Below are 13,778 nucleotides of genomic sequence, written 5' to 3' on the forward strand. Positions count from 1 at the left end.
TCAAAACACTCGAACAATTTAAAACACGGGGCTTATTTTAATTAAACAATTGTGCTCGTTTTGACGTGTAGAATTACTAAATCAAGTGATGTTTAATTGAGATTAAACTCCGATATTGCTGTACGTTAGATTAAAATTTAATAATAGTTGATATCAAAAGACAAAATAAATCGCAATGTATACGAAAGATATTATCTGGCTTTTAAATAAAGTTTATTTGATAGTCGACTGATCATCGGTTGGATTCGTAACGGTGTTTTGTGAGGTCCTCCGTAAAACATCCCTTTTGTATGAGTATTCAGTGAAAATTGTTAATTTTACTTATTGATTTGTAAACAAAATTAAAAGGATAGAAGTTTGAGGAGATCATTATAATATACTAGTCTGCTCACGATGTTTGTCACTGTCAAATATGGGGGTAAGTCATTAATCGTAATTTATGTTTTTAACCAGGTTTGTAAAAATAAATTGTGGGGGTATGTATTTACAGCAGTGGCTGTCTATACAAAATAAATTGTGGGGGTATGTGTTTACAGCAGTGTCTGTCTATACAAATTCATCGTCACCTCTTCAGAATTTTTATTTATTTATGGTTTTAGTTGATTGTATTTTCGCTTATTAACTTCAATTAAATGATAACAGTTTCCTTAAATGATGCACACAAGGCATTGAAAAAGAATACAATAGATGTAGTTTCTGATTGAAAACATATATATATATGCGAAAAAATTCTAAAGCAAGATAGATGAACTTTACTTATTTTGAGAAATTAATAAAAAATATCAATGTAAAAACATCTATAGGCTTCAATAGATCGTACGTAAAGGGGGACACAATTTGCTACTAGAAACAAAATGCCTATTATAGGTACCGGTAAAATCTATGTTTGTTTGTACGACCCCACTCCCTCAAAAACATTCGATAAAAAATATGCATTGCATGTGACTTTATGTACTGGCGGCTTTCTGAATTTCATGTTAACCAAAAGTCATTTTGACTCGGGTGGAAAATTGTCTCAATGGTAATCGTAATATAGGTATGCTTAATTTTATATTCAATTCAATTGTATTGACATCCTTTAGGCATACGTTATACGAGCAAGGTTAAGTGGAGGTTTAGATTATAAATAAATGGTGTACATTTTTTACTAACCTTCATCTAATATAATTCGATAAGACGGGGTGTATAAGACTTGTCAGTCATGGAACCACGGGAAGAAATCACAAGTTGGATACAAAGTGATATAGGAAAACTTTTCAAAAATTTTAAGGGTCCAACACTAAATAAGTATTAGCTTGTTATTGTATATTGTCTCTCAATTAAACTTTGTCCTGTCATTTTCGAAAAATCTCAAGCGGCAATAGCTATAGATTAGTCGTATAAATTTCGTCCTATCCCACGCAGTTGAAGTAGGCTTGATATACACGTTTTAAGTTTGCACAAAACTTATTTCACTTGAAGAACAAGAGATAAAGTTGAACAATCGTATCATGTGTTTGAAAACCTACCGCTATTTGCGTAAGGAGCTCTTTATTTTTACCTATATGTACTCTCAATGACACGTTAAATTACAGCGAAAACTGTATAAGTAAATAAACCTCGCTGATTACATTCATATTAAAAGGCAAACTTGTTCACACTTTACATTTCGATTAGAGACCTTAGTATACAGAAATACGGTGCATATAGTATAATATAGAGACCTTAAGTATACAGAAATACGGTAAGAAGAAGAAGAAGAAGAATATGCTTTATTTCCATAAAATGGGCTCACAAGGAGCATAATATAATATCATTGTAATATTATTCTTTTACAAATATAATAAACAATACAGTATGCATAGTTACAAACACAAATAAGAAACAACAGTTTTCACATATTAGTATATATATGTAACAATAAACAAACTGGGACACTCCATAGTATAATTATAATAATGATTCCTTTTCAACTCAGTAAAATTGCATATTTTTTTTATTTACAGATGACCAGAGTAAAATTTTTAATGCTAACTGCAGAAATGACATTTTATTACATTCCATTAAAGAAAAGTGCAAATGTAACTCAAATGGTAAGCATGTATACATTCAGTGCATGTGTTTAAAAAAATAACGTATATAACAAACCACCCACCCATCACTCCACTCGCCCCTTCCCCTCCCCCAAATAAAAAAGAAGAAGGAAGACATACAAAAGGATACCACGAGACGATAAAAAATCTCTAGTAGAAAAAATGATAGATATAGACACGGTAAAAAAAAAGACGACCATCAATTCAATACAATTCAAAAAAGACAAATTGAAGTTGATATATTAAAATGAAAAATCTGGATTTAAATCAAACACACAGCAGTACCATTATTAAAATTGAGAATGGAAATGGGGAATGTGTCAAAGAGACAACAACCCGACCATAGAACAGACAACAGCAGAAGGTCACCAACAGGTCTTCAATGCAGCGAGAAATTCCCGCTCCCGGAGGTGTCTTTCAGCTGGCCCCTAAACAAATATATATACATTTGTACTAGTTCAGTGATAATGAACGCCATACGAAACTCCAAATTGTACACAAGAAACTAAAATTAAATATAATACAAGACTAACAAAGGCTAGAGGCTCCTGACTTGAGATAGGCGCAAAAAATGCGGCGGGGTTAAACATGTGTATGCGATCTCAACCCTCCCCTATACCTCTAGCAAATGTAGAAAAGTGAACGCATAGCAATACGCACATTTATAAAATTTAGTTCAAGAGAAGTCCGAGTCTGATGTCAGAAGATGTAACCATTAGTATTAATATAATTTATATCAAAGACAAAAAGTTAAAAAAAAAAAAATACAACAAAAAATATAACAACTTTATTTCTCCATTTAGCTGAGGAGAGGTACAAGCTTACAGGAAGTTATAAATGTCCATGAAGTAATATATATAAATATATAACGATGTAGTATGATTGCCAATGAGACAACTCTCCACTAATTAAAAATCAAAAACTACACGGCTATAAAAGGCCCCGAAATGACAAATGTAAAACATTTCAAACGAGAAAACTTACGACCTGATGTATATTCAAAACAATGACGGAAAAACAAATAAATTATGCAGCAACAAACGAATACCACTGAAATACAGGCTCCTGTCTGGACAGCACATACAGGATGTAGTAGTGTTTGCTAGTTTGCTTGTGTAAAATCCTACATCTAATAACATTGAGGATGGTTATGGGGAAATATGCCAAAGAGACACTATGACAACCCAATCAAAGAGCAGAGAAAAAATCCCGCACCCGGATGTGGGCCTCAGCTGTGCCCCACATAAAAATGTGTAATCGTTCAGTGAAAATGGACGTCATGTACTAATATAAACTCCAAAACATATAAATGAACTAAAATTAAAAAAAAAAACATACAAGACTAACAAAGGCCCGAGGTTCCTGACTTGGGACTTGGGCGCAAAAATACAGCGGGGTTAAACATGTGTGCGAGATCTCAACCCTCCCATATACCTCTAGCCAATGTCGAATATAACCTATTCTTATCTATAGGTCATGAAATCTAGCAAAATAAGACACCCTTTGTCTATCTATGAAATCAATTATCGGTTTCCAACCAAATCTACGAACAGAGCCGACTTAGGGATGTTCATATTAGTACTAAAAATGAATGTCGCCGATTTATATTGCCACGTTTCAAGAATTTGCTTGCTTGAAACTGACGACGGCAGCCATACAGCACAAACGTGTGCGGTAGATTGTCGTATTACGGAGTTCCAGAGGGCATCTCAAAAGGATATGCGATTGAAAGATCCGTGCTCATATAGCAACTTTGTCTTTTAAGTAACAATTTATGTTGTAGGCAAAAGTCAATGAATGGATAAAATAAACACCGAGATATTTGTATTCATTGGCTTCCTCAAGGAGCAGGTTACCTAATTGCCACTTCTTATCTTTTTCTTAACGCTTACCTACTATCATAGCCTTGGTTTTGTTTTGGTTAAATTTTAGATTCCACTTTGAAGCAAAATTAGCTGTTATATCAAGCAGAAGATGTAGTTCCGCCTCGGACTTCCCGATAAGGACTACATCATCAGCAAATAAAAGGCAATTCATTAGTTGTGAGAATAGTTGGGCACCAAAATTGTTGGCTTCGAGCATATTTACGAGGTCATGCATTAGAACAGAGAAAAGAGCCGGAGACAACCTTGTTTCAAGCCAAATTCTTGATCAAAGAACCTGTTTCACAATCACCAGACAAAACTTTGTTTGATACATTACTGTAAAGTGATTTGAGCAGTTTCCAACACTTACATTGAATGCCAGTTTTCCACAATGAATAGAAAAGGCCATCACGCCAGACTCTATCGAAAGCTTTTGATAGGTCTTGAAAAGCTAAAAACGTTTTATATTTTTTAGCTTTTCGAATAGAACAAATACCTTGTAGAGTAAAAATATGATCCTCTGTTCTTCTATTTTTTTCTAAATGCCCCCTGAACCTCGCCTAAAATATTATTTTCTTCTAAGTAGGTCATTACAGATTCCCTTCAAAATTTTCGAATATACCTTGTACACATTAAACGTTAAAGTAATCCCCCTATAGTTATCAATATCATAGATAGACCCAGCTTTGAGTAGGGGTTTGATGATGCCATTTTGCCAATCATCAGGTACAGCTTCAAGGTCAATAATAATGGTGAAGAGATCAACAAGTGAATCCACAAGTGCATCGCCACCAAACTTTAAAAATTCATTGGGAATCTCATCGATACCACTAGCTTTGTGCGACTGAAGATTTCTTATAATTTTATCTATCTGCTCTCCGTCAATTTTTACTGAGATATGCGAGTCTGGAAAAACTTCATTTTTTTTCTGCACTCGAAAGAAACTCCTTAACTTCATTTTGCATATTAAGTTTTAAAGAAGAATCTCTGCCGAAAGAGTTAAAATGGTTACTCAAAACAGCATTTATGTCTTTTTCGTCCGTAAAAAGTTCAGACTTATTCTTCGGGTTCATAATTTGATTGGGGACAGTACTTTCATTTTTGGCTTTAAAAGGTCCCAGAAAACTTTATTGGAGCAGTTAACACATTTGTCATGAAATTGTTTCAATTTCAGAGCGTTTTCCTTCTTTTTAATAGCTTCTTGGACTTTAACTTTCCTGAGTTTATAAGTATTAGTCAAAATAAAATTGAGAATGGAAATGGGGAATGTGTCAAAGAGACAACAACCCGACCAAATAAAAAACAACAGCAAAGGGTCACCAACAGGTCTCCAATGTAGCGAGAAATTCCCGCACCCGGAGGCGTCCTTCAGCTGGCCCCTAAACAAATATATACTAGTCCAGTGATAATGAACGCCATACTAATTTCCAAATTGTACACAAGAAACTAAAATTAAAATAATACAAGACTAACAAAGGCCAGAGGCTCCTGACTTGGGACAGGCGCAAAAATGCGGCGGGGTTAAACATGTTTGTGAGATCTCAACCCTCCCCCTATACCTCTAACCAATGTAGTAAAGTAAACGCATAACAATACGCACATTAAAGATTGACCGTCTCGCTATTACAGTCACGGGTTTTGTCGTGAATTCTTTTAAAACGGTTACTTTCTTTTCTGTTTTTAATCAAAAGGTCAGAAGAAAGTAAACAAATTGACAATAATACATGAATTAACAAAGGACTACCAAGCTGTTACTGACATGCCAGCTCAAAACCTCAATTACACTGATTGAAAGATTATTTCTTCATCATACGAAAATCAAATACAATCTCTCTCGTTAGGGATTTAGTATCATACCATCATAAAATATATGAGAAGAACAACACTGAGTATCATGCCAACAACTGATTTTAGAATAAATGTGTTTATTCCCGATGCAAAGACTCTATGAGTGAACCAATATCAATACCAAAATATGCAACCCATAATAACCTGACAACAGTATTGTAACTATATATTCCTTCTGAATAAGTGTGTTAAAGGTTTGGTTAGCTTTTGATGTGAATGCAGACATTTTTGTGCTTTGTAAAGAATATTATCATTAAGGATTGGATGTGAAACACCTGAACATATAAGATGTCTGCATGCTGATATATATATATTTACGAATGATGTCCTTGTACCAATGATAAAATTAAGTAAATGTTTTGTTGCGATATTGAAGTATAAAATATCAATTAGTACACATCCAACATCAAATCAATTAAGTAAAAAGACGTCATTAACAGTCAGAAACAACATGACCTTGTGCAATGCCAATATTTAGGTATCGACAGATTGTAGAACCAAGAATAACATATTATGGCGGATAGTACTACAAATATATCTAAAAGAAAAGAAAAACGAACCAACAGATTTTGTGATTAAGAAATGAGAAGGAATTTAGAAAAATTCGAGTCTAATAAGATTGTGTTTTTGTGTTTATCTTGTCTGCGACGAAAGGCTAGACAGGGTTCACCTGTCTTCGGAGTCATTTCTTTCGTCAATGATCAAAGTTAATGTTACCTTTATACAAACAAGCCAAGTTTTGATTTCTGTTGTTTCATATTGTAATTCTTTTCTATAGTCTCCTATTTTATTTTTCTCAGTGTAATGTTGTATATTAATGGAGTCTCATAAAGTGAAACATTGTTTCTGTACTTTTAGTATGATGTTGTGTTATTTTTGTACAGTTGTTAGAGTGGTTTGCAAATACTCCTTGTCTATGCTTCTAGTGTCAGTGATTAAATCATTCCAGGTCACCAGTGGCAGGCTTACTAAATTTCTAGAGACCTAATTTTTATTTACCTTTTCCAAAGATCAAGGTATGATATGCAAGTCTTGCCTTCCGTTGATAAGATGAAATGTTTAATGATCACACCGACCTTTATTTTAACAGGTGTAACTTTTCAGGTAAACTTTTGTTCTGTTTGTATTAATGATCAAGTCCTGAAATTCCACACTTACTTAAAGTAAAACTGTACTAATAGAGGAAATCTCAATTAATATCCAGATCTCATACTTGTAATTGAGCAAATACCAGCTCCGAAAAAACAATACCAAATGTAACATAAGGGATATCTGTGTGTAAACCAAAAACATGGTTTTAGCAAAATCATACTGGCTTAAAGCAGAAAGATATATTAGAATGAATAATAATTAATCATAAAAAAAACAATTAATCAATCTGGTTTTGGCCCTATGGAAACACTCAGCATACAAGACAATTTTGAGTTCCTGGCTGAGCAAGTCAGCTACGTGATTATATGTAGGTCCATTTCTCAGATACTCAAAGCAGTAGGTAAACTATAGTTGGTGTATGGAATGATCGTAAGGTGTCATTATTTGCCAGGCAGGGTTCAGTTGTCCTTGACCTCATTTTGCATGGGTTGGCAAATGTTATGCTTTCCTGGTTAAATCTGTTTCTAAGAAACTATAATACAATATACCAACTATGAATGGTGTATGAAATGATGCTAAATTGTACATGTTTGTCTCGCAGTTATCCCATGACCTTAACCTCATGTTCAATGTTCATTGGTCAATGTCAAGATTTCGTAGTTCGGTGTGTCTATATTAGCTCTATGAAAACTATTATGCTGAATAGAATTATTTGAAAATGACCATACACTCAATATAGATACCAGGATTTGACTTGTGCACGCCAGAATCGAATTTTGTCTAAGACCCATCATGTTTGTCTGGTAGGGCCGATCAATCTAAACTTGACTTGCTTTACACAGTTATCGATAATGATATGTGTAGTCAATCGAGCGAATATATATATACTCTTGTTTATTCATGACCTTGATGAAGAATAACCAGAAAAAAATGAGCCCCCCTTTTATTGCAGTCGAACTTTCTTCTATCATAAGCTTTAAATATTGTTTGATAGTTGCTAAATTTACTATAATCCTAAGAAATATATAGAATTTGGTATTTTTTTTCAGATATATTAGAGCTTTCTGATGAAGATGGAATAGTTAAAGATTTAAGACGGCACCCGTTCGAGTATGGTGTTGATTTCTTAAAAGAAAGAGAAACTCTAATTCTGCTTAAAATTGAAGGTTTGTTTTTGTGCAATTTTATGAAAGTTTTACAGTATTCAACTTAAGATGTATGATTTAAACCAAACTAGACTATATGCATGAAGTTCTTTAAACAGTATACATGTTGTACACGAATTTGTATGGGCTGTTGCTATATAATACAAGCAGGGTTCAATTTTACATTGTGGAATCCATTTAATATATGTATATTTTCTATGAATGTCCAAATTCATTACATCTCACCTTGATATGTTAAAACTAAGTTCTTATGAAGCTTTAAAGTGTGTTAGAAATTTCTTCCAATGTCTATTTTTAGCTTCTCATGCTAACTTGCCAATTGAATAAAAATTATATGAAGAATAAAGATTATTGGCTATTTTTTTTACAGGTCTTTACCATGAAAATGACTTTGACCGATCAAGAACGATATACAGACCCATGCTGGTAGGAATGGAAAATAATACTGAATTTGTTGGCAAGTAGCTAGATCAAGTTATTATATACGATGCACGGAATTTTCTAAGTGTCTATAGACACTTTAACAAAGTCATTGTTTGAAAATGCATGTTCCAAATTCAGTTCTAAACTAATTAGATCTACTAGTATATATACTCTAATGATAAGGTAGCAATACAAAAAATTGCGTCTTCTGCTGTTTATCTTAATTTTAAAACTAGTATTGAAATCAATTAATCTAAACTCTTAATAATGAATATTTTCGGCTCGCAATATTGGTATTACGTCTCACGTCGCATCATTTACACAATGGAAAAAAATCACTACGAAGTATGTTTTTTAATTTGGCCCATTCAGTTTGTCAGATGAGCTACGTTTGCAATTATGAAGAATTAAAACAAACCAAAAACATATCAGATGAAATTGGAATTCACATTGTTCTCGTGGTCACTTGCAAATGACTAGGTTTGTTGTTCCTCGTGCTACAAACTGTTCTTTGTGCTACAAACTGTTCTTTGTGCTACAAACATTTCTTTTTACCAGGATATCTATATCAAATGAACACTCTTTCTATTATAAATTTGGATAGTTCTAAGCCAAATAAGCGTAAGAAATTTCACAGAAAAATGACCACATATTAACCATTTAATTTCAGAAACGTTGAATCCAAAAGTAGAAGGACGCTCCCGGCCAATATCTGCAAGATCAGGTGTCAACTCATCAGATGACCAGAAAAACGTAAAAAACAATAAACAATCAAAACAACAGAACAAGAAAGCAGACAGAAAAACAGCAAAATCTCCCAAAAAGTGAATTGTATGTACCGAGAAACCTTTAAAACAATCTTGTGTTCATTATGTTTTTATAATAAATTTATATGTGCTAACTTGATTTTTATTAGAATAAAGTGCTAAAGCAGGTGTTGGTAATTTATTGTACTGTTTTACCATGCTCCACCCAAAGCAGATGTACATGTATTTATGACACATGTCACATTTACAAGAACTCATGCTGTAAAATGGTTCTACTTTAAAAGAGACTTCGTCATGGAAATTGTATATAAGCTTTATTTGCGGCGATACATTCAACAAGAAATCAAATAGTGACAACATGTAACGTTGCACGTATTTAATTAATATGTACATGCGTCAGAAAGACTCTATATCGATGGAAGAGAAATTGTCATTCTTATTCAATTTTCCTAATCTAAGGGCCGAAATTTGATAAATTACGTGTTACACATTGTTTCTCGTTTGGGTTTTTTGGTACTTCAATAAGACCGTTATTCTTCTCGTTTGAATTGTTTTACGTTGTCATTTCGGGGCCTATTATAGCCGACTATGCGGTATGGGCTTTTCTCATTGTTGAAGGCCGTACGGTGACCTATAGTTGTTAATGTTTGTGTCATATAGTCTTTTGTGGAGAGTTGTCTTATTGGCAATCATACTACATCGTCTTTTTTTTTTTATATGTTTGATAGAAAGCCTACAGTAACACAATCATTGTTCATTTAAAAAAAATATGGTATATCGCACCAGCAATGATTGTACAACTATAATCACAATTAAAATTCTTCTTTTATGATCAATAGTTAACCGTGATATTTCTGACATTTTTGGGATTGGATTAGAGCGATTGGGTATTATTTTGAGTATCGATGTTTTCCATTAAAATCTAAGTAACTATAATTTTGAAGTTCATTATAACGAATTTCTTGTCGGTGTCCGAAAAGTACCAAATCAATTTAACAAAGTATCTGAAACATGTATCATTACAATATAGGGGTATTATAGAATAAAACAATACACTTGTTTTAAATCAAAATAATGTGTCCATAGAAACTGGCAACTTCAGTCACTCATCTGAAATTTCACCATTAGCTTTGCAGAGATGCAAAGAGACAAACAAAGGAAAGACGGACGAAGAACAAAAATCCAGGACGACTTAATCATCGGAATGACCCTGTTTAATCAAATAGATGAGGAGAGGGAAACAATACATTCTAAACGTGTGACAAAAAAAATATAAAAAAAACAAACAAAAACAAAACAAATTCAAAATACAGACAAAAAAATACCTACAGTTCACATATCGCACGGAATCTCAAGATTTTTAGAAAATCGTCGTCAACTAGAAAATTACGAAAACAATACCTAGGAAAGCAGTCAGTGTGACAGAACAACAAAAGTAACAATGTTGGCAGATGTAGTTTCCATCATTTTTGACGTGTTTTGACAGCATCATTACATAACATTAATATTAGCTTTTCTATATCGCTGTTATCAGAGAATATCTCTTATAACTAAGGGTGTAGTTTTTATATGCATGATTGCAAACATTTTGACAAATATAAAAGACAGTAAGTGCGCCATGTGGAAATATCGAATATGTCAGGTAAGTTTGTCGCTCGTTAACTTTTAATTTGTTTACTTTAGTATACTTTGAGTTCTAAAAACATACTCATTTTTTTGTTCCTTTGCATCTTATAACATAGAATCATTGATGGCATCATGCTAGGATAAACCGAGGGTATCTATGAATCCAAATGCCCCAGCATTGTTCTTTAAATTTTGAACGTAGAATCGTTATGCCCCTAAAAGTTTTTAGCCTTAAAAAACATCAGAGACAAGAAGTTTTAATAGAGCTTAAAACAGTTCTGGAATAATTTTCTTAACTTCAAGCGGACCTAAGGGATTCATATACAATGTATATATGCCAATAGGACAATCCGATTTAAATCAAGATCGCTCATGGAATAGGACAAGACCAGGGTAGACACTCTTTAAACCTTAACACGGTCAGTGTACAAGAGGTTATAACAACTGAATAGGGGACAGATAGAAACATATTGTACTAATATGTCATAAAAATTAACAACAAAGAATACAGATATAGCTAAAGCATAGCGATGCAATTTTGGTTACTTTGGCAATTACATATAAATTGAATATGCACCTCGAGATATGCACACCAGTTAATTTTAGCCGTTTTGCAGATAAAAATATCTGAATAATACATTGCAGATTTTCATACTGTTCCACATCATTAATATCATCTTAAAATATCATGAAAATGTAAAATTAATTGAAGAGCACTTGAAGTTTATCCTTCCTCAGATAGCTACTAAAAAACCCGGTAAAACAAATATTATCTAGCATATCACTTTTTAAGTTTTAAAATGAGTCGATTTTAATAATAACACAGCGATGATTCTATTAGTAGAAAAAATCAAAATACAGAATTTAGGGAACTAGATATTCCATGGTGTCGTTATTGCCAATCTCATTCCGATATTAGTGATGTATAATTTAAGAATTGAATGCTTCTTTTTGTAAATTTATTGGGGTGTAAAAGCGTTGACCGAAGTACATTTTGTATGAAGCGCGCAAGCGCTTCATTCTAAAAATGTACGCACGGTCAACGCTTTTACAACCCTATAAAGTTACAAAAAGAAGCATTCAATACTTCTAATTACATTTTTTAGCTTTGACCATGAAAACACGAATTTTATATATTTTATTATTTAATTCACATGTGCACTTTATTGTTGGAGCACGTGCTATCATGAGTGAAAAGTTGTATTGAGCAATGCAACTGCTTACGGAATAACACGTGATGTGCAATTAGCCAATCAGAATAAAATATTATAATGAAACATACATCTAATGTAATTATTTCATATAAGATATAATTTCGCGTGTAATAATGTGGAGACGAGTTCCGAAAATCATATCCCGATTACTTACCACCTGCAACGTCAAAATGCAATGTTTACACCCGTTTTATAAACAGCTTACGCCTGATTAACTATCAACGGCTATTTGAAGAAACATTTTCATAGTATAGGCATCACTTGTAATCATCTTATCTTTTCAATTTATTCCGGTAGAGATGAACAAGACCCGTCTGCATTAGATTTTAGTCTTAGTTTAGAAGTTTCCGGTGTCCTGAAAGTGCTGCTGAAACTAAAACTGCACACAAAAAGACGAAATTCATCACTGTCGCGACGTACTTTAATAGGTACTTGAACTATGTATGTCATAGACTTTTTATTATATTTCTCGGTTTTTGATAGCAGTGAGTTCCTGAAATGACATACGGTTTCCGACATTTCTGGCAGATGGTGCTAGCGGCCTATTTAAGATTTCCCTAAGGGAGCTACCATTTGATTTTTATGGGGGGGGCTAGGATGAAATTTGAAAAAAATAGGCTGGACAGGAGTTTTGAGTAAAAAAAAAAGGCAGGATGAGAAACTTGTTAAAAAAAAAAGGCAGGATGACAATTTGTGTAAAAAAAGTCAGGATAAACTAGTAAAAAAAAAGGCAGGACCGAATAGAGTAAAAAATAAAAAGGCAGGACAGAGATTACAACTAAAAAAAAAAGCAGGACAAAATTTTTCATCCTAGCCCCCCCATAAAAATCAAATGGTAGCTCCCTAAATGCGGATTCTCCTTTTGATCAAACTATATCATGATGGGATCATATTGGGATACACGTGTGTATTGTCTCATGTCCTGCAAGGTAGAGGCAAAGTTAGGTAGGTCGTTTACAAGTATAATTTGAATAAGCTATATGACCATGTAGAGAAATATTCCAATCTCAGTGGCGGATCCAGGGGGGGGGGGGGTTCCGGGGGTGCGCAATCCCCCTTTTTTTTTGCCGATCAATGCATTTGTATCGGGACATATGTTTTGCATCCCCCCTGCACCCCCCCCCCCCCCTTTGCCCTGGGTTAGCACCCCCCCTTTCGAAAATTCCTGCATCCGCCCCTGAATCTACAACATTGATCAACTCTTTTATTATCATCTATTATAATTTATAGTTTGTAGTGACCAATACTTATCAATGACCTTGAAATTATAACTTATAATGGTACCATTAAATGTCATACCAAAATCTATGATAAGCAGGACTCAGTGGCGGATCCAGGGGGGGGGTTCCGGGGGTGCGCACCCCCCCCCCTTTATTTTTGCCGATCAATGCATTTGTATCGGGACATATGTTTTGCACCCCCCCTTTGCCCTGTTTGCCCTGGGTTAGCACCCCCCCTTTCGAAAATTCCTGCATCCGCCCCTGGGACTAATTTACCTTTCCTTGCATTGGCGGATCCAGGGGGGGGGAGTTCCGGGGGTTGGAACCCCCCTTTTTTTTGGCCGCTCAATGCATTTGAATGGGGACATATAGCTGGAACCCCCCCCCCCACCCCCTTTGTCCTGGGTTGGGACCCCCCCCTTTTTTTAAATGGCTGGATCCGCCCCTGCCTTGATGTTCTGTTTATAATTTTTCAGGTGGTTTTA

At 34.1% G+C, this 13,778-nt stretch overlaps 2 protein-coding genes across 9 annotated transcripts in view; both read left to right on the forward strand.

The window, feature by feature from the left end:
• Positions 1–248: 248 nt before the first annotated feature.
• Positions 249–9,401, forward strand: LOC139514419 (uncharacterized protein CXorf65 homolog). The gene is made up of 5 exons (XM_071303636.1): positions 249–418; positions 1,986–2,072; positions 7,927–8,043; positions 8,414–8,500; positions 9,137–9,401. Exons 1-5 carry the CDS (start codon positions 394–396, stop codon positions 9,292–9,294), a joined length of 474 nt encoding a protein of 157 aa, XP_071159737.1. The 5' UTR covers positions 249–393; the 3' UTR covers positions 9,295–9,401.
• A 1,325-nt stretch (positions 9,402–10,726) lies between these two features.
• LOC139514409 (neurexin 1-like) overlaps positions 10,727–13,778 on the forward strand; it is a 91,001-nt gene continuing 87,949 nt past the window's right edge. For 4 of the 8 annotated variants that reach the window (XM_071303602.1, XM_071303606.1, XM_071303608.1 and 1 more), the window contains exon 1: positions 10,727–10,875. The gene's annotated coding sequence lies outside the window, so the exon portion shown is untranslated. The remainder of the gene's footprint in view (positions 10,876–13,778) is intronic. The other 4 variants (XM_071303599.1, XM_071303605.1, XM_071303607.1 and 1 more) reach the window with 1 other exon arrangement.

The sequence above is a fragment of the Mytilus edulis genome, chromosome 3 (genome assembly GCF_963676685.1).
Source record: "Mytilus edulis chromosome 3, xbMytEdul2.2, whole genome shotgun sequence".
Taxonomy (NCBI): Eukaryota; Metazoa; Mollusca; class Bivalvia; order Mytilida; family Mytilidae; genus Mytilus; species Mytilus edulis.

Bases quoted from the DNA above. Each gene is read 5' to 3' on its own strand.
- LOC139514419 (XM_071303636.1), top strand. From the start codon at position 394: ATGTTTGTCACTGTCAAATATGGGG. The intron at 2,073-7,926 runs GTAAGCATGTAT...ATTTTTTTTCAG, and splicing joins GTGCAAATGTAACTCAAATG to ATATATTAGAGCTTTCTGAT. The intron at 8,044-8,413 runs GTTTGTTTTTGT...TTTTTTTTACAG, and splicing joins AATTCTGCTTAAAATTGAAG to GTCTTTACCATGAAAATGAC.